Raw genomic sequence first — 18,058 nt, 5'->3', positions numbered from 1 at the left:
CCGTTTGTTGGTGGAAGTCAGCTGCATTAATAGAGGAATCATTTAAATTGGTGAACAAAGCAAAAAATAATCTATTTGCCAGTAACATTGCAAGCAAGCGTTAAGCAGCGGATTAAATAAGGCCGAGGTGTAACTGTTTAATTTTACTTTCTGTGCTTGCATTGACTTTCCAATGTAAACGACAAGGATTAAGTTGATGTCAGGCACTGGAGGATCGCTCTGATGGCTATGGACCATGCAGAAATCTCCAGCACGTTAGCTTTGCTTGACGGAGTTGGCTGGGGCTTGTCCATTTGGTCGGTGTTATATGAAATGACACATGCTATCACGGTGTGTTAAGAGTTATTATACCTACAGCTTGTAAACAGATGCTTTATCAACTCGAACTAATCATATTGTAGTGGGGACTAAACACGCTTTAGGAACAGCACTCCATTGAACAGATTTACTGGGTGTAAACCAGACTGGGGTACCCCCTTCCTCCTCCAAAAGCATGTATCGATTTAAGCCTGTTACCACATAGTGATATGGAGAAAAGGCGCGCTCACAAACTTACAGATCGAAACAAATATCGTCGATTTCTTTATTGGGGGAAAAAAAAGGTTCTTGTTATCGAAGTCGTGCATTTTTAAAATCCTGTTCCGTATTCACCCTTTCCCGCTTCGAATTGTACCTATACTTATTAGGGCTCACTCGCAATAGTGAATAATCGCGGCTTATATATATATTTTTAAAAAAAGTGTACCAAAATTTCAAAAACCATACTTGGAAATGAAAGAGAATTTAAATGGACCCGGGGTGAAAACTGATGACATGCATGTGAGAAAAACACATACTTTTTCAGTTATCAGTTTTCGGCTCCATGGACTGAAATAAGATACCAATTCCTGAGAGCAAATTCACTGCAAACAGAAAAAGCAGTATTGCAGCATTTTTGACTCACTAACAAAACGTTAATTTCACTCATTGCTAAAACCAGTTAAAGTAGCAACGAAGGAGAGCAAGTACCTCGCGGCCGCTGAGCCCTCTGTGCAGGTATTAATTAATCCGTTCCCCCTTTAACTTTCCCTTCCTTTGGCGGTGAGGCAGCTTTAGTAAACCAAAACAACGGAGATTTAAATAGGGCGATGTATCTCAAACACTCCCAGGTTTTACAGTATTAGCATTTTTTAACCTATCTGCATTCATTTGTCACATTGAGGGCCTTTATTTTATTTTTGAATATAGATTCCATTTCCTTTCATTTCAATTTGAATGATTTTAGAGGGAAAATCTTGCTAGCGTTTTGAATAAGGATTTTGCATTCGCTTTCCCATTGCTGTTCTTGAAGGACTTTGTAGAGGTTCAATGGCGCATGGGGACAAAAAAAAAGAGACACCGCTATTCGTAAGATAAACCACGAGCTGTGTCGAAAAAAAGTCTTTGGAACATCTCAAAACCCTGTTACATTCGGTGTGAGAAAGGAGCTGTTTGCAATTCTGCAGCCGATTACTCAAAAAAGGAACAGGTCTCAGTCCCAGAGGATTGTGTGTGAGTGCGAGGAAAGCCCGTCCTCAAATCTCCGAGCGAGCCACTTTATTTTATTTTTTGAGCGCAGGAAGCTGAAGTTTCACCGAAAGGGGCCGATTTTCTGTTCCTAAATCAGTGGAGCGCTTTCGCTTTCTGTGAATGACTCATGTGTGTGTGTCTGTACCGCACAACAATAAACATTCACGTCTCTCAAAGCTGCTGCTCATAGAAGCTAGTGTTGGTCCAATATTGCATCAATGTTCGAATACACTTGAGGCATATCCATCCATCCCTGTTCCTAGCCGGAGGTCCAGTTGCTGGTGGAGAGCGTGTGGCTGTGGTCGGCTGATATGAGTGCTGTTCATGGATGCTGCTGTGTCCCTTGTGTTGCTCTACATGCTGATGTGGGAGCCCATGTTAAGAAACGTGTCCCCCTCTTTAACACATTGCCCCTCATTCTCCTGGTTGTGTGCTCATTATCCAGTGTGCTGCAGTATATTCCCACCCCCTTGCCCCCACCCACCCCCATTTTCCCATGCCCGTGGACAGCCACTTAGTGCAAAGGAGGGAGGGAGTAGGGGGGGGGGGGGGTCTGGCCTCCACTTCCCCATGTTTCTGCAGGCCCCTGTGAGTGTTGCCAATAAATCCTAGCTGGGAGATACAGGCTTCGTATTGGAATTCTACTGGCTAGCTGCAGTGTTTCTTTTCTCTCTCTCTGTGTTTTGTCTGTTGTATACAGGGCATGGCGGGGTGAATCAGCTCGGTGGGGTCTTTGTGAATGGTCGCCCCCTCCCCGATGTTGTCCGACAGCGGATCGTGGAGCTGGCCCACCAAGGGGTGCGACCCTGTGACATCTCCAGACAGCTCAGGGTGAGCCACGGCTGCGTTAGCAAGATACTGGGCAGGTAAGAAGCGAGAAATATCACACATGGACCAACTGTCTGGAACCAAACCGAGTCCAAACTGGCACTCTGCAGATCTGTAACAATCATCTACCCGGTGAAAGGCATTGGACAAAGTCAGGCAAAGTAAAAATGGTGCGGAATAACTTTCACAGCCATGTCCCGAGCAGATATCAAAAAGCCTAAATATCAGAAATTAACGCCGTGATTAGATGGTGGGGCTGTGTGCTCCAGCCGAATAGTAATACTGGAAACAATCCTATAGGCAAGAGGTTAATAACGGGAAATTATATTAGAGGGAAGTGAATGGGAAGTAATTCAAACCTAACATTACAGATATGAGGAGCAGAAATAATCGGAGAGCGACATATCCTAGACAAAGCTTTTCCTGCAGGTAATCCATCAGAAAGGATATGACAACAAGGTAATCCTTGAATTAAGAGAATCAGATATCAGAGAATGGCAGAAAACGATTCATCACAAACCCCAGCCCATAAAAGCTGCACATAATACAGAAAACATCCTGAGGTTATAAGAAAACAAAATAATCCTTCAATGTCTGTGAACCCTTCCGGTCCAGTCAGTAAGCACCTGCAAGGTACAGAGATAAACTCCCAGAAAGGCACGGCTGCTCTTTCAGTTACACCGTCAGCTTTTATTTTAAAGAAACAGAGCCTGTTTTCTGTTTAGGGGCAGACAAAGTGAGGTAGCTTGGGCACTTGGCACACTCTTCCCTCGAACGTCAGCCCTGACCTCTTACACAGAGCGACACCCACACAGCCTGGTGATACGGGCCAGGGGAAAGAATACAGGTATCTGAGCGTTTGGAGCCGTGTACCTCGAGGGGGCACAAGGGCACACGATCATGTACCACTACACTCACACAAAGACCCAGGCGTTTGCTAACTGGGCTCGATGCAGTGCTGTCCCCAGCTACACTCAAACCGAACTATTCCAACACGGCAACATCTGCACATACATGTACTGGTACAAGGCGAGACCCAACCCAACCGTGAACATCAATAAGCTAAACACTGCACATTTACAGGGGCACAAAGAAAACTTGTACAAATTCACAGCGGAATGGGGCTCTCTCTAATCAGGGCACTGTTATTTACATCTGCATTTCATACATTTGTCGCATTTTGTCACCGAAAAGCATCCACACTCCACATGAAGGTGACTTAATTTCGGAAATTAAATGGCCTCACTATCAATGGTAGGAAAATCAAATTGGCAGAATTTATAGTTCACCAATCTGGGATGGGAGAGGTGGAGCATTGCTGTGGAACTGCGAGGCGGTGGGATTTGGATAGATTATACCCTTCTGTTAGATTATAACAGCAAGATTTATTATAGCAATTACATGTGCACGAAGCGTGGGCCTGGGAAACAGGGGTATTATTACCCGTGCCAGAAATATTCATCAAAACACAGGCAGCGAGTGAACTTTTATTTTTGATCCTTGGTGAGCGGTCGGGCCATTGAACCTCTTTTTAAAAAAAAGTTTCATTTGCTGATGTGAATTCCGATTTCTCTCCTGCATCTAGAGATGCGCCGATGCTATTTTGGAGGATTCGCCATGTAGCTAGTCCACAGATGAGGACTGTGTATTAAATAGTGAGGAGTCCCGAGCTGTGTTTGGATTTGTTTTACGAGGCGGAACGCGTCTGCTCCACCAAAGTAAAGCAGGCAGGCCTGTCCAAACATGCGTTACACCACATTTCAAACCTCTTCAAGGGAATCTCCCCCCCCGCCCCCAGTAAAAACCCAAGCCGGTTTTAAAATGAATGGGACATTCTGGAGATTCGTCAGGGGGGAGCTTTTTTAGGGGGAGGAGGGGTTAAAACCGCAATATTTCTTGGTGATAGAATGGCCACATTTGTGACAAAATAAACGAAATTTTGGCGAAATCTGCGCCAGTCGTTATTGGAAGTGATGGGAGTTGATGAATGGCGATGGGCCCAAACTCTGGTTGCTGATTTGAGCCTTGCGACTTGACCACACTTGGTGAATGCGGCAGTTTCTGCGCCCAGCGGAGCAGGCTGCAGCGCCCTTTGGACCGAACACAGTCTATTTTTTGGTATATCTTCTGAATTCTTGCCTCATTTACAACAGGTCAATCGGTAGCTAAATTGCAGACGCTTCATTTGAACCCCGTGCCGGCTTGAAAGTTGGTCAAACCAATAACGAAAGAGCTTCTAAAGAGGATTGCGAGTGAGGGCAGGGCGGTGCTAGTTTGTAGATATTGGTGCCGGAGAGTATTCAGCCACACACAACGCAATCTGCAATCCCACTGACAAATCATCACAACATCGCAATAGACCTGACTTCCCTTGCATTTCCTCTCACCTTCATTTAAGTTATTAATTTCAATGAATCTGACACGACTTTCGAAAGGTTGTCATTTGCTAATTAATTTAATAATTAACTAAGAGTCGCCGATTGCCTTCCGTGGTAATAAAAACCTGACATTGTTCGGAGCCAAATTTCACGGTTCATCTGTAAGCACAAATAATCCGTGTGGACAAAACCTCGGGCAATTCCTTCATTTCCCAGCTCGTCGCGCCACCAACTTCTCCCCAACCCGGCTCTCAGCAGCAACATTGGGTTCAGATCAGTGTCCGCGGCCAGCCGCACGTTCACTGGGAGAAAGGGAAGAAATATTTGAGGAAAGAATGAAGGGAAGGGCGGTGGGAGTGCAGTGAAGCAGGGATTAACATTCAGGTCCTCACTGACAGACCTTTAACACACACCCAGCAGCCAGTCCATGGTTTGGACCTCCTGCAACTGTCACATTGATCCCCTGCAAAGCCTGTTTAACGGGGAGGTTCACGGTGCCATAGCACTCAATCCCACTCCACTGACAACCGGTCGGAAGATGCACTCCAGTGGCACCTTACAGAAACAAGAGCAGTTTATGTGTAAATGCTTTTGCTTCTTGGCGCCTGTTTAGACGGGGTACCTCATTTGGAATTAAGCAATAATTGTTCTTTGATCTGAAATCTCTGGCGATGTGTCGATCTATTTCCCAGTGTAGGTGCACTGTCCCGGGTGAAAGGTAATCGCTTTAACAACACAACCCCGCTCTCGCCCTTCGCTTCAGAAAGTTTTCACCCAGCAGCTCTGGCGCTCGCTCCTAACACGTTTCCTTTTTTATTAACTTATGTTGCTGGCGTTTCAAGGAGAGGGCTTCACAAAGATCATTTCATTCCGAATGATCTTGCTTTCTACCCATAGGTCACTCATTCAGAGCTAACTTGTTTCATTTTGGACTGTGTCAGCGGGCTGGGGAGTTTCAAAGGATACTGTTTCCCTCCCCCCCCCCCCCCTTCTGTTACACAGCAGAGGTTTCGGTTTACGACCCCCTCCGTTCCACTGCAGGGGTTTCAGTTTAAGACCCCCTCCCATTACACAACAGGGGTTCAGTTTAACCCCCCCCCCCCCCCATTACACAGCAAGGGTTTCAGTTAAGACCCCCCCCCCCCCCCCACCCGCTGTCGACCTATTACAACCAGCAATGCACAAAAACAAAATGCCCCGGATGCTGTAAATCTGAATGAATGACAGAAAAGTGCTGGAAATACTGAGTTGAGCTGCAGGTTTTGCGGAGAGAGATCTACACTTTACAGAGGTGGGAGCTTTCAGCTCCTGGCGAATCGCCGCACACACATCCTGAAACATTTAAACTGTCTGCCTCTCTCCAAAGAGCTCTGGGATTATCCAGCATTTCCCATTTTAATCTAATCCTTGTAACACTGCTTCATGGAAAATAAGGCTGACCTTGAAGTAAGAGAGAAAGTGGGAGACAGAACGAGACTTGGAAATGAAGGCATAGAGAGAGAGAGAAAGACAGAGAGATAAATAGACGGTAAGAGGCAGAGAGAGAAAAACACCCAGGGAGTGAGACAGAGAGCAATATATGGCGAGAAAACATTCAGCCAACTTCCCCAGTCTGGTTTGAAAAGAGTGTTCGGGAGGAGAAGTGTTTATTTTTACCGGAAGTGACTGGTTGGATGTTCTGGGCTGTCCTACAGGGCTGACTGGGCTCCGCCTCGTACGGATCTGTATGCTGAGGCCCGGGTTCCCACCAGACACTTGGCTTGCTTTCCAAAGGCACTGGCAGTAAGTCAGTAATAAGTGCATCCTGAAGGTGTCTCTGTTCGTGGATTGTCTCCCCAGGAAGTCTTTAGAGTCTGAAGATGTTTCAGGCTCTTGTGGGGATTCACAGTTGCTTCCACCGCCAGGAATAAACAAAACCCCGGGAGGTGGGGGGGGGGGGGGGGGGGGAGAGAGAGAGAGGGAGAGAGAGAGAGAGAGATGCTGGGCACCAAAGTAACTCCCATGCAATCTTAGGTACAATGGTATAGATAAGTTTACACTCTGTTGTACTAAACGATATCTTATATATCTTATAACATATTTGCGACCCATTGCCCCCATGTTTAAACTCTAGTGTTGTGTGGGAAGATGCAGACTGCAGATTGCATTGATTCATTTTCACCTTTAGCTCCCCCTCCCTGTCTATCTCTCTGACCGGCCGCCTTTCTTTGTCTCCCTCTCTGTCTCTTCCGCTCTCCATCTCTCTTTTGATATTTCGGTCTCTCTCACTCTCCCCCGCTCTCCATTCTTCTCTCTGTCTTTTATGTGAGCTTTTCTGTCTGCCCCACTCTCCTGTTTGCTCGAACTGCAATCTCCCCACCACATTCAGCACCAAGGACAGAGACTCTCCTCATCTGTTTTGTTTTTGTGGCCGCTGTTGCGGACTCCTCGGCTTTGGGCGAGAGAATTGTCGAGTCCACAACCAAGGGCAAAAGGGGGCGAGATCTTCCGGACAGTCGGCGAGATTGAGTGGGCGCCCCATCGCTGTCGACAGCGCCTCCGAATCTCGCAGAAGTGGCCGGTCACAAAAAAAGTAGATTTTAAATGAAACCGGAGACGAAACTGACCAGAAGTGAGCGGATCCAGCCAGGGATTATCTGAAAGTGTGATCTGAAAGGGAGAGAGGAAGAAAAGTGGAGGGAAAGAGCCAGACAGGGAGGAGTGTGTAGTCCTGAAACTAATCAGCCTTCCTATAATAGAGGGGAAACATCCGCCGTAAAGATTGGCACGGATTAGTCATTTCACCTCTCTCTTGGGTGTAGATATTGCACAGAAAGGAATTGCCCAGCTATTACTTATGGCGTTTTTTCCTAATTTTTCTTTCCTTTCTTTTTCTTTTCACCCATTCCTTACCTTCAGTGAAATATTCCCACTTTCCTATTCACCAGATTTCCAACTTGATTTCCTATTGCACTTTCACTCTTTCACTTGTGGGGGCGGGTCAGCAAGTTGGTTTGAGATAGGATGGAGAGAGAAAATCTAAATCAACAACTTATATTTATATAACTCAGAAGGATAAGACAACTCTAAAACTTCGCCAATAAATTATCCAAAGAGTACAAAACCTACAGCGCATCTAGACAATGAGACAAGGATGTCAGAGACAAACCGGAAGATCAGTGGGGAGGGAGCTAAACTTTCTTTGCTTTACAATGCGAGTAATGGTTGGCCTCTGACCTTCTTGGAGATAAACATTTTTGGAGTTTGCCAAAAAATAAGTCGACATGTCCACATCCCCTATTTTGAAGCTTCTTTGATCCACGAACAACAACGTTTTTAAGTTGCCGCTTCTGACCCAATTTTGGATCCTTGAATGAGAACAGCAAGGTGTCGCTTCCACTCTCTGTCTCTTTTCGTGTTCTCCGGACACTCTCATTCCGCTTCCCCCACCCCGCCCGAACTACCATCAAAAATATCATTGGGTTCAACTAAATCGTAGGAAAAGCCGACCTCGCTTTCTCTCAGTCACCTCGACACTGGAGAGCTGTGTTTGCAGGAACCCTCTGACTGCGATTTGCCCATTTGTGAAGTTGAGGCTGGATGGTCAATCCACCAGTGACACCACGGGATGAACCTTGTTCCCATACTTTCTACCAGTTACATGGGATACATTTCCCTGACGATTTGAAGCCGAAACAGAAATTAATGTGAACTCATATTTTGGTTCTAGACTTTTAAAAATTGGAATACGATCTTCTCTTTTTGTCCCTCTCCGGGATTTAGATCGTTTTCTGTTTGACGCAAGAAGTTAAAAAAAAACAGAAACTGTACAATCAATAGTGTTACGTTTGACCATGTCTCACACAGTACTCCATGCATTTGACGGATGTAACAGTCTGCCTAGAACACCAGAAATGGAAGATTAATTTTCACAATTTTAACTAAGCAAATAAATAACTTAAATATCCAAAACCAATGTGAACAGCTAAAGGCCCATGTAGATGTTTCCTTGTTAGAGTTTAGAGTGGAACGCACGGATGCTACTAGAGTTAATTGTCAGAATTAGCCTATGTACATTGACCCGAGGGGTTGTAGTAATATTTTTGGATATTCTCAATTTGTTTTGAAATAAACGGACAGACAAAAACTGCACCGCATTCACTGAAATTGAGGCCGGGGGAATGACCTCCTGAGAGTCAATTGGCAGAGACAGTGTCTTCCACAAATCTACAGAAAAAAAATAGAAATGAAGACTTGCTTTTATAAAGCAGTTATCCTATCTCAAAGACATTGCAAAATGCTTCAAAGACAATTAATCGGTTTGAAGTGAATTTACCTTTGTTACGGAGATAATTTTAATGTACCTGAGTTAACTCGATATTAGAAATATTAACATCTCTCGGAATGTGTCCATCTATTACTGTTTTGGTGCACTGGCAGAAGGTTTATCAAAACTTTACTACATGTCACTTTATGCTTCTGATTTCTTCCCCCACTCTTCCCTGGGACATATGTGTGCCCTGTCCCTCTTTCATGGCCTCGATTTCCCCTCCATTCAATCTTAGTATAAACTGCTTTCCCCTCTCCTCCAGGCTTTATTGTATCTTTTTTCTTCCTCTCCCCTGACTTCTGTCCTAGCTGCTTTCTTTCTCTTTTCCTCTCCCTTTGTTGCACTTGCAGCTTAGTCTCTCTTGACAGCACAGAATTCTGTATCCCCTTTCCCCCATTCTTTTTGGTCTCTGATACTTGTTGCATTGGAGATGTGCATGAAAAGATTAAAATATCTGCAAAGGTTGGCTACAAACTAAATAAATAAGTGCATCAGACATGTTCAAAGAAATACTTTCTGTCAAATATAGAGTACAGAGTGATTACAAAATAGAAATAACAGCCAACGGAAATAAGGTAGAAGAAAATAAACTGAAAATAATTGATGCCTGATGAAAAGTAGAAGCTAAGTCAAAATGCAGCAAGAAGATTATTGTAATGCCTGTAATTTATTTAAGGCACTCCAGGCAAAACATTTCAACTAGATCTGCCTGTTCATCCCTTTGACTATCTACCTCCATAATTTCATAAGACACAAAAACCGGCTACCAAAGTAAAATTGCATTTTGTTACTCTTGAACATTTGTGGTGAAAGGTCAGAGGAAAAATTACATGATAAAATTAAGATTGTAGACCTGTATTATCACGAGCCATGAGATTGCTGCCTGTTAATGTGTTAAATAATATGTCTTTTTCACCCTGAAGAAACCCACTGCGTGCTGGAAGTGGCCACTTTGTAAGTGATTAATTTGTAATTTCATTAGTAAGGAAATCACAGAGTTCAAACAGTTTCTCTCCCATGCAGCATGGATGCATATATTCATGTGTGTACGAGCATACATTTACACACACATGATACACACACACATACATATATGTATCAGCCAATACACGTGTACTCAAACGCACAAATGTTTAAACATTCATGAACATGTATACACCACACGTAATATAAATCAGTTCTGTTCATCTAAACACTCCTTCCAAGGAGAGCAAATGCTTTATTACATTTACAATTAAAGAAGTTATTATACTGCTTCATCACTAATGGGACATGTGTCAGTCACACGCACCAGACAAAAACGATTGGCATTAACCCTTTAAGTGCATTCTGTTTGCAGATTAATTTTGTTTTTACCAGGATTGTGTCCAATCTCAAATAGTGGCCTGAAATCTCCTTCTGCTTTTCTTTTTAAAGGTATTATGAGACTGGAAGTATTAAGCCAGGAGTTATTGGAGGATCCAAACCAAAGGTCGCTACACCCAAAGTGGTAGATAAAATCGCCGACTACAAGCGCCAAAACCCCACCATGTTTGCCTGGGAGATTCGAGACAGACTGTTGGCAGAGAGAGTCTGTGACAATGATACAGTGCCTAGTGTCAGTTCTATTAACAGGTACTGACCCATAGGGGGTGCACTGTCCAACATTAACCTACATTGTGATCCTAGCTTCATTCTGTTTTTGCAATTTGTAAGTAGTATCTGGAATGGATCGACAAGAGAACCAGAAAAATAAGCTCACTAACACTGAGAGATTTGGTCGACAAAATATATATGTATGATTTTAAAAGTAATATTTAATTTCATGGATCCCCATATCTTTTGAAGAATTAGATCCTAACTGAGGTACTTCTCTACAGGTACAGGGCCATTCTGATATCTCACCCAAGTGGTTATTCCTCATCCTGCAATTCTACTGCTTACGCAATGGCTTTCCATGGCATTGTCTTCTCTCCTACACTGTTACTTCTTCATGTCAGTCACTTCTTTCTCTCACCTTGAAATCATGTTGATTCCTTTCTTTCTACATTAACCTGCCTCCTTCTGAGTGATCACTCTCATTAATAACAGCTGTTATCCCTTCATTGAACAACATCTGGATCATCATAGCTTACACAGTGGTTAGCACTGCTGCCTCACAGCCTCACAATGCCAAAACCCCAGGTTCGATTCCGACCTTGGGTGACTGAGTTTGTACATTCTCCCCATGTCTGCGTGTGTTTCCTTTGGGTGCTCTGGTTTCCTTCCACAGTCCAAAGATGTGCAGGTTAGGTGGATTGGCCATGCTAAATTGCTCCTTAGGGTTGGATCGCTGCAATAGGTCAAGGGATTGAGTCTAGGTAGGGTGGTCTTTTGAAGTGTCAGTGCAGACTCAATGGGCCGAATGGCCTCCCTCTGTACTGTAGGGATTTTATGATTCTATGATTATTCCTTCTCCTGCCTTTCTTCATGGGGTCCTTAAAATATAGTTTCTTTGAATTAATCCTCAATAGATTCTTCAATTCTGTCACAAATTTACCAGCAGTTCCAAACTTTCATTCCTTTCATAGTTCTTCACATTAATGGCCCAATTATCTGCCATGACCTCAAATGTAACACTCACTTCTCCATGGCTGATGTTGCCTTCCAGAAGCCTTGTTTTTGTTTTCATAACAAACAGCCATTCATCAACAACTTTTTACTCTCAGCTACACAAATCTGTTCAAAGACTTGAATACTGCTCCATAGCCTCTTTCTCACATTCCTTGATAGGATACTATTGCTCTCCTGTCTTTAGCCTTCAACTTCTCACTGCTCTATTTTATCCATACTACAATAATCCATTCTCCTGTGAGCTTTCTTCTCTACATTTTTTCTAGGCCACACATAGACCATTCTAAAAGCTCTTTCACCTGTTCACATTTGCACTGAAATAACATTAAAGATTTACAACAGGTTCCACAGAGTCTTTAAATGAACCTTTCTGGGGTCTGCAAAGCTGTGAAATAGAACAATAGAATGGTACAGTACGGAAGCACGTTGAGTTGCAGGACTGTAGGACTCTGCAAGAGTTATCCAGCAGTTCCACACCTTCACCCTTTTCCCATATCCCTGCAATGGTTTTTCATTTTAATTTAATTTCCTTTTAAGAGCCATGATTGAATCTGCCTGCATCATCCTTTCTGCCAGTGTGCTCCAGATCATAACCATTCGCTGCATAAAAATGTTTAAATAGGCATCATAATCAGCACAGGTTTGGAGGGCCGAAGAGCCTGTTCCTGTGCTGTACTGTTCTTTGTTCTTTTGCTAATCATCTTAATTCTGTGTCCTCTAATCCTTCATGATTGTGAATGTCTTTATCAGATCTCCTTTCAACCTCCTCTGCTCCAAGGAGAACAAACCTTGTTTCTCAAATGTGTCCATGTAACTGTAGTCCTTCATCCCTGGAACCATTCTCATCAATCTTTATTGCTCCCTCTCTGAGGCCACACATTGCCTTAAAGCGTTGTGCCCAGACTTGGATGCAATACTCCAGTTGTAGCTGAACCAGTGTCTTGTAAAGATTCATTAACTTTCTTGCTTTTGTACTCTAGGCCGCTAATGACAATGCCGAGGATCCTGAATGCTTTTCTAAACTGCTTTTTCAATCTTCCCTGCCAACTTGAATGATTTGTGCACATATATCCTCAAGTTTCTCTGTTCTTGCATCCTATTTAGAATGGCTAATCTTCTTGCCAAAATGTATCACTTTGCCCTTCTTTGCATTAAATTTAACCTGCCATGTGCCTGCCCATTCCACCAGCCTATCTATGTGCTCATGAATTCTATCACCATCCTCCTCACTGTTCACTACACTTCCAAGTTTTGTGTCACCTTCAAACTTTGTAAGTATGCCCTGCGTACTCAAATCCAACTTAGTAATCATGAAATGTAGTGATCTAAGTACTGGTTCCAGAGGAACACTGCTGGATAACCTCCTTCAGTGTGAAAAGCAACCCTTCACCACCACTCTCTGTTTCCTACCTTTAACCAATTCTGTATCCGTGCTGCTACTGCCCCTTTCATTTCATGGGTTTCAACTTTGTTTTCAAACCTGCTATGTAGCAATTTGTCAAATGCCTTTTGGAAGTTCCATGTACACCACATATTATCCTTATCAACCCTCTTTGTTACCTCATCAAAAAACTCAATCAAGTGGTTACACATGATTTTCCTTTAACACATCTGTGCTAGTTTTCCTCAATTAATCCACACTTTTCTAAATGATTGTTAATTATTGTTTCTAAAAGTTTCCCAGCTACCAAGGTTAAGCTGATTGGCCTATAATTGTGTGCTTATCCTTACACTCTTTTTAGAACAAGGGTTTAACATTTGCAATCCTCCAGTCCTCTGATACCACCCATTCTCCTCCCCCTGCCCCCCCCCCCCTTCCCAAATGCCCTGCTATCTAAGAAGGACTGGAAGATTATGGCCAGCAACTCCCAAGATCTATCCTCCCTTCTCTTAGGAACCCAGGGTGCATCCCACCTGGAACTGGTGAGTTATCTACTTTCAATATAGCCAGCCTTTCCAGTACCTTCTCGTCATCATTTTTTAACCCATACAATATCTCTGTCATCTCTTCTTTACTGTGACATTAGCAGTAGCTTCTTCCTTTGTAAAAACAGATAGAAAGTACTTTTTCGGTACTTCAACCATGTCTTTTGAATCTACGCGTAGGCCCCATTTTTGATCTCTAATCTGCTCTATCCTTCCTCTTCTTACCTTTCATTTATTTGCCACCAGCAAATGTTTGGATTCCCCCTTATGTTAGCTGCCTGCCTCTCAAACTCTCTCCTTGCCCCTCTTATTTCACTTTTCACTTCCCCTCTGAATTTTCTATATATAGTCTGGTTCTCATGTGTGTTATAAACCTGACATTTATTTTCTTTTCATCTTACTCTCTATCAATTTTGATATTCAGAAAGCTCTGATTTTGTTTGCTCTGCCTTCCTCCCTCTTGGGAATCTACCTAGACTGTGCCTGAACCATCTCCTCCTTAAAGTCTGCCCATTGTTTTGCTAACAGTTTGTCTGGTAATTTTTGATTTCAATTTACCTGAGCTTTCTCAACTCACTGAAATTGGTCCTTCTCTTCAGTTAAGTATTTTATTCTAGCTTTTCTCATGTCCTTTTTACAGCCTTATAATCACTTTTTTATAGATGCTCCTCCATTGACATTTGCACCACTTGACCGACCTCATTCCCAAGAAACAAATCCAGCAAAGTCTCCATCCACTTTTAATAACATAACTAACATGGAGCCTTTTAACATAAATGGAAGTTTTAAATTTGTATTATTATTATACTTGATATAGAAATCTCAACCACAGGTTAGGCACATTTTAATGAAAATGGAAATCGCTTATTGTCACAAGTAGGCTTCAATGAAATTACTGTGAAAAACCCCTAGTCGCCACATTGCAGCGCCTGTTTGGGAGGTGTAGCGCACAAAGACTCCGTGAGACGAATAGAGTGAAATCGATGAGGCTTTATTAAGCGTGTCTGTTCCCCCGCAGCTCGATAGTAGAATGGCCTGCGGGGGAGGACTCCGGCTTCTTATACTCCGCCTTCAGGGCAGAGCTAGAGGTCAACGGCCAACCAGGACCCGGGATCTGTCAGCCAATGACATTAGGGCTTCCAGTCCCACATGACCCCTAATACATAATACCACAGGAGGCTGGTACGGGAATTGAACCGTGCTGCTGGCCTGCCTTGGTCTGCTTTAAAAGCCAGCTATTTAGCCCAGTGTGCTAAACCAGCCCCTTTAGCGATGAAGAGGAAAGGTAGAAATTATTATAAACCACAAGAACATTTGTATCAGTTGAGTGTAATTGAAAAACAAGTCCAATGTTAAAGCAGTTGGGTACAAAGAAGTAGAATACACACTAAATGTGAGTCCCATACTTGGGACCATTGATGAAGATAAGGGGATTCACCATCATAATTCTCCTGTAGGAGTTTTAAAAAAATCAAACTGTGCAATAGTAGCTTTATAAAACTGGCTGTGCACTAACTTCCAGAAATAGAGCAGGATCAATATTGCATAGCCATGCCTTGTGTTGCACTGATTTTAAACCTGGATTATTTCTGAGAGCTTCAAATTATGATGTTAGCACTATGCCCACTGTGCTCTGAAGCTGTGGATTCAAGCCCCACTCCTGGGCTGGGGCACAGAAACCTAGGCTGATGCTGCAGTGCAATGCTGAGGAGAGCTGCATATCTGAAATACTGTCTTCTGTGAGACATTAAGCCAAGGCCCTGTCTGCTCTCTATAAGGTAGAAATAAAATATCTCATGGTATTATCTTGAAGAAGAATAGGGGGGGTATCCTTAGTCTGGCCAATATCTATTGCTCAATCAGCATTACTGAAGCAGGTTTTATGATTATTGCTGCATTGCTGTTTATGGGACCTTGCTGTGCACATTGATTGTCACATTTCCTACATTACAACAGTGACTACACTTGAAAGGTTTTTCATTGCTTTTAAAGTGCTTTGGGATGTACTGTAGTTTTCAAAGACACAATATAAATACAACTCTGTTTTACAATTATAAATCTTATTATTAAAGAAAAGTAACACCAGAAAGCGTCTCTATGTAAAAGACAAAATATATATTTTATAATCTTATATTTGAGGAGAGTATTCCCAAAAGATCCGGGGTATTTTTTCTGAGGAAAACCAGGAGTCAGCAAGGTGTCGTGGCTAGCATTCACATCTCAACACTACCAAAAAAAAATTATCTGCTCATTCATCTCATTTGTTGTTTGTGTAAACTGTGCAAATTGGTAGCCAGTCAAGCCTACATTACAGCAGTGGCAACATTAAAAAAGTTGTGAAGCACTTTATGTCACCCTAAAGACGTGAAAGTGTTTTTCTTAATGGACAATTCATTTTATCCTTGAAACACAGACATGGGCTATATATGTTAGGAATTTCACATGTAATTCATAAGAGAAATATGATAGTGAGAAAGTTAGTAGGATTATTATGGATCACTGATTGATTTTTCTTCTAACTATGTGTTCCAGAGCATTGATTTTCTTTTATTAATTTTACATTCATTCAGGATCATTCGAACAAAGGTGCAACAGCCTCCAAACCAGCAATCGCCGGTCACATCCCATACTATAGGTGAGAGTCATTGCTACTGTGTCACTTTACATCTGCGAGAGAGATATTGCTCTTGATCTTGAAAAAATATGATGTTCTAGCTGGGGAATAAATTATATCTAGAACAGCTCCTTATCTCTGTAGGAATTCATTCTTGCTTTCTGTCCAATCTCTTCTCGTGTTGTTCTTTTGTGGCCACCGCCTCTCCTACCCCCAAATTCTCCCTGCTTTCCTGACGACAGCAACTCATACTGGAGTGAGGTTCCACGGAGAGTGCGTATCCTTCACGTGTGCGCTAGATCTGTGCTTCAGCATAAGGAGCTGTTCTGGGAACACTGATAACAATTCTGCAGGCACTCAGAATTTGTAAATATTCCCCAAGACACTGACATTTGTTGTGCATCTCACGAGACTTTGTACTTGTATTTCAATTGCATGGAAAGTTTACTGAACTTTATTGATTTTCACTGAATTGATCTTACTGCCTGATTTTCTCCACTTTCTGTACGATTCAAGAATTAGGTGGGCTAATATCATAATCATTTCACTGTGTTTAACCATTATTCAGATTCCTTTCTAAAGTTTAGCAATGTTGAACATGTCCGTATATCAAAGGGCCACATCTTTTTATGTATTTACTGAACAAAAAGAGGAGGAATTAATTTGGTTAAAAATGTTTCTTATGTTCATTCATTTAATGTTAATGTCACTGTCCCGATTTAGATCTCAATCTTAATTGTCCTTGAGAAGGTGGTAATGAGCTGCCTTCTTGAACTGCTGTGGTCCATTTGGTGAAGATATATCTACAGTGAAGTAGGGAAGCACCATCTTGACCCAGTAACAGGGAAGGAATGGTGATATATTTTCAAGTCAGGATGGCGTGTGACTTGGAGGGGAACTTGCAGGTGGGTGGCACTCCCAAGTACCTATTGCCCTTGGTCTTCCAGGCAGTAGAGACTGGGGATTTGGGTAATGCTGTAAAGGAGCTTTGGTGAATTCCTGCAGCACATCTTATATATGGTAGATCTATCAGCCACTAGCCTCCAACAACCAAAACTATCTTCCTTTATTATAGGTATGTCTCCAGTTAGTGAAGAGTGTTCTGCCTGATTCCCATTGACTTTGATTATATTGGGGCTCCTTGATGCTTTACTCCATCAAATACTGTATTGTTGTTGACAAGGGCAGTCACTTTTACATTACCTCTGGAATTCAACTCTTCTGACCATGTTTGAACCAAGTGGTCCTGACAGGATCTAAACTCAGCATCAGTGAGTTGCTGAATTAATGCCTCTCAATAGCACTTCTGATGACATCTTCTAACACTTCACTCATGATTGAGAGTGGACTGATGGATCAGTAATTGGCTAGATTGGATTTGTCCTTTTTGTGGACATATTTGGGCAATTTTCCACAGTCAGGTAGACGCTAGTGTTATAACTACTGAAATAGCTTGGTTAGAGGCATGGCTATGGATAGAACTTATGTCTTCAGTAATACAATTGTTACATTGTCAGAGGCCAAAGCCTTTGCTGTAACCACTGCGCTCAGCCGCTTCTTGGTATCGCATGGAGTACATTGAATTGTCTTAAGAATGGCTTTGATTAATGGTAGGGGCCCTCAGGGGGCGGCCAAGGTGGATCATCCACGACACATCTAGCTGAAGGTGGTTGCAAATTATTCAGACTTGTCTTTTGCACTCAGTTGCAGGGCTCTGCCATAATAGAGAATGTGGACTTTCCTAGAGTTTCCTCCTCTGGTTAGTTAATTGTCCACCACCATTCACAATATACATAGGCGGACTGCAGAGCTTTGATGTTCCATGGTTGTGAAATCACTATGATCTGTCTAGCATGCTGCTTC

General features: G+C 42.7%; 1 protein-coding gene across 2 annotated transcripts in view; it reads left to right on the top strand.

Moving 5' to 3' along the window:
- The window catches only part of pax5 (paired box 5), a 330,945-nt gene that overhangs the window by 13,417 nt on the left and 299,470 nt on the right, over positions 1 to 18,058 (top strand). For both annotated transcript variants that reach the window (XM_072516984.1, XM_072516983.1), the window contains exons 2-4: positions 2,249 to 2,414; positions 10,480 to 10,677; positions 16,152 to 16,216. In XM_072516984.1, coding sequence (XP_072373085.1) covers positions 2,249 to 2,414; positions 10,480 to 10,677; positions 16,152 to 16,216 — 429 coding nt within the window. The remainder of the gene's footprint in view (positions 1 to 2,248; positions 2,415 to 10,479; positions 10,678 to 16,151; positions 16,217 to 18,058) is intronic.

The sequence above is a fragment of the Scyliorhinus torazame genome, chromosome 9 (genome assembly GCF_047496885.1).
Source record: "Scyliorhinus torazame isolate Kashiwa2021f chromosome 9, sScyTor2.1, whole genome shotgun sequence".
Taxonomy (NCBI): domain Eukaryota; kingdom Metazoa; phylum Chordata; class Chondrichthyes; order Carcharhiniformes; family Scyliorhinidae; genus Scyliorhinus; species Scyliorhinus torazame.
The sequence above is the reverse complement of the archived record's forward strand: the minus strand, read 5'-3'. Positions and strand labels throughout refer to the sequence as shown.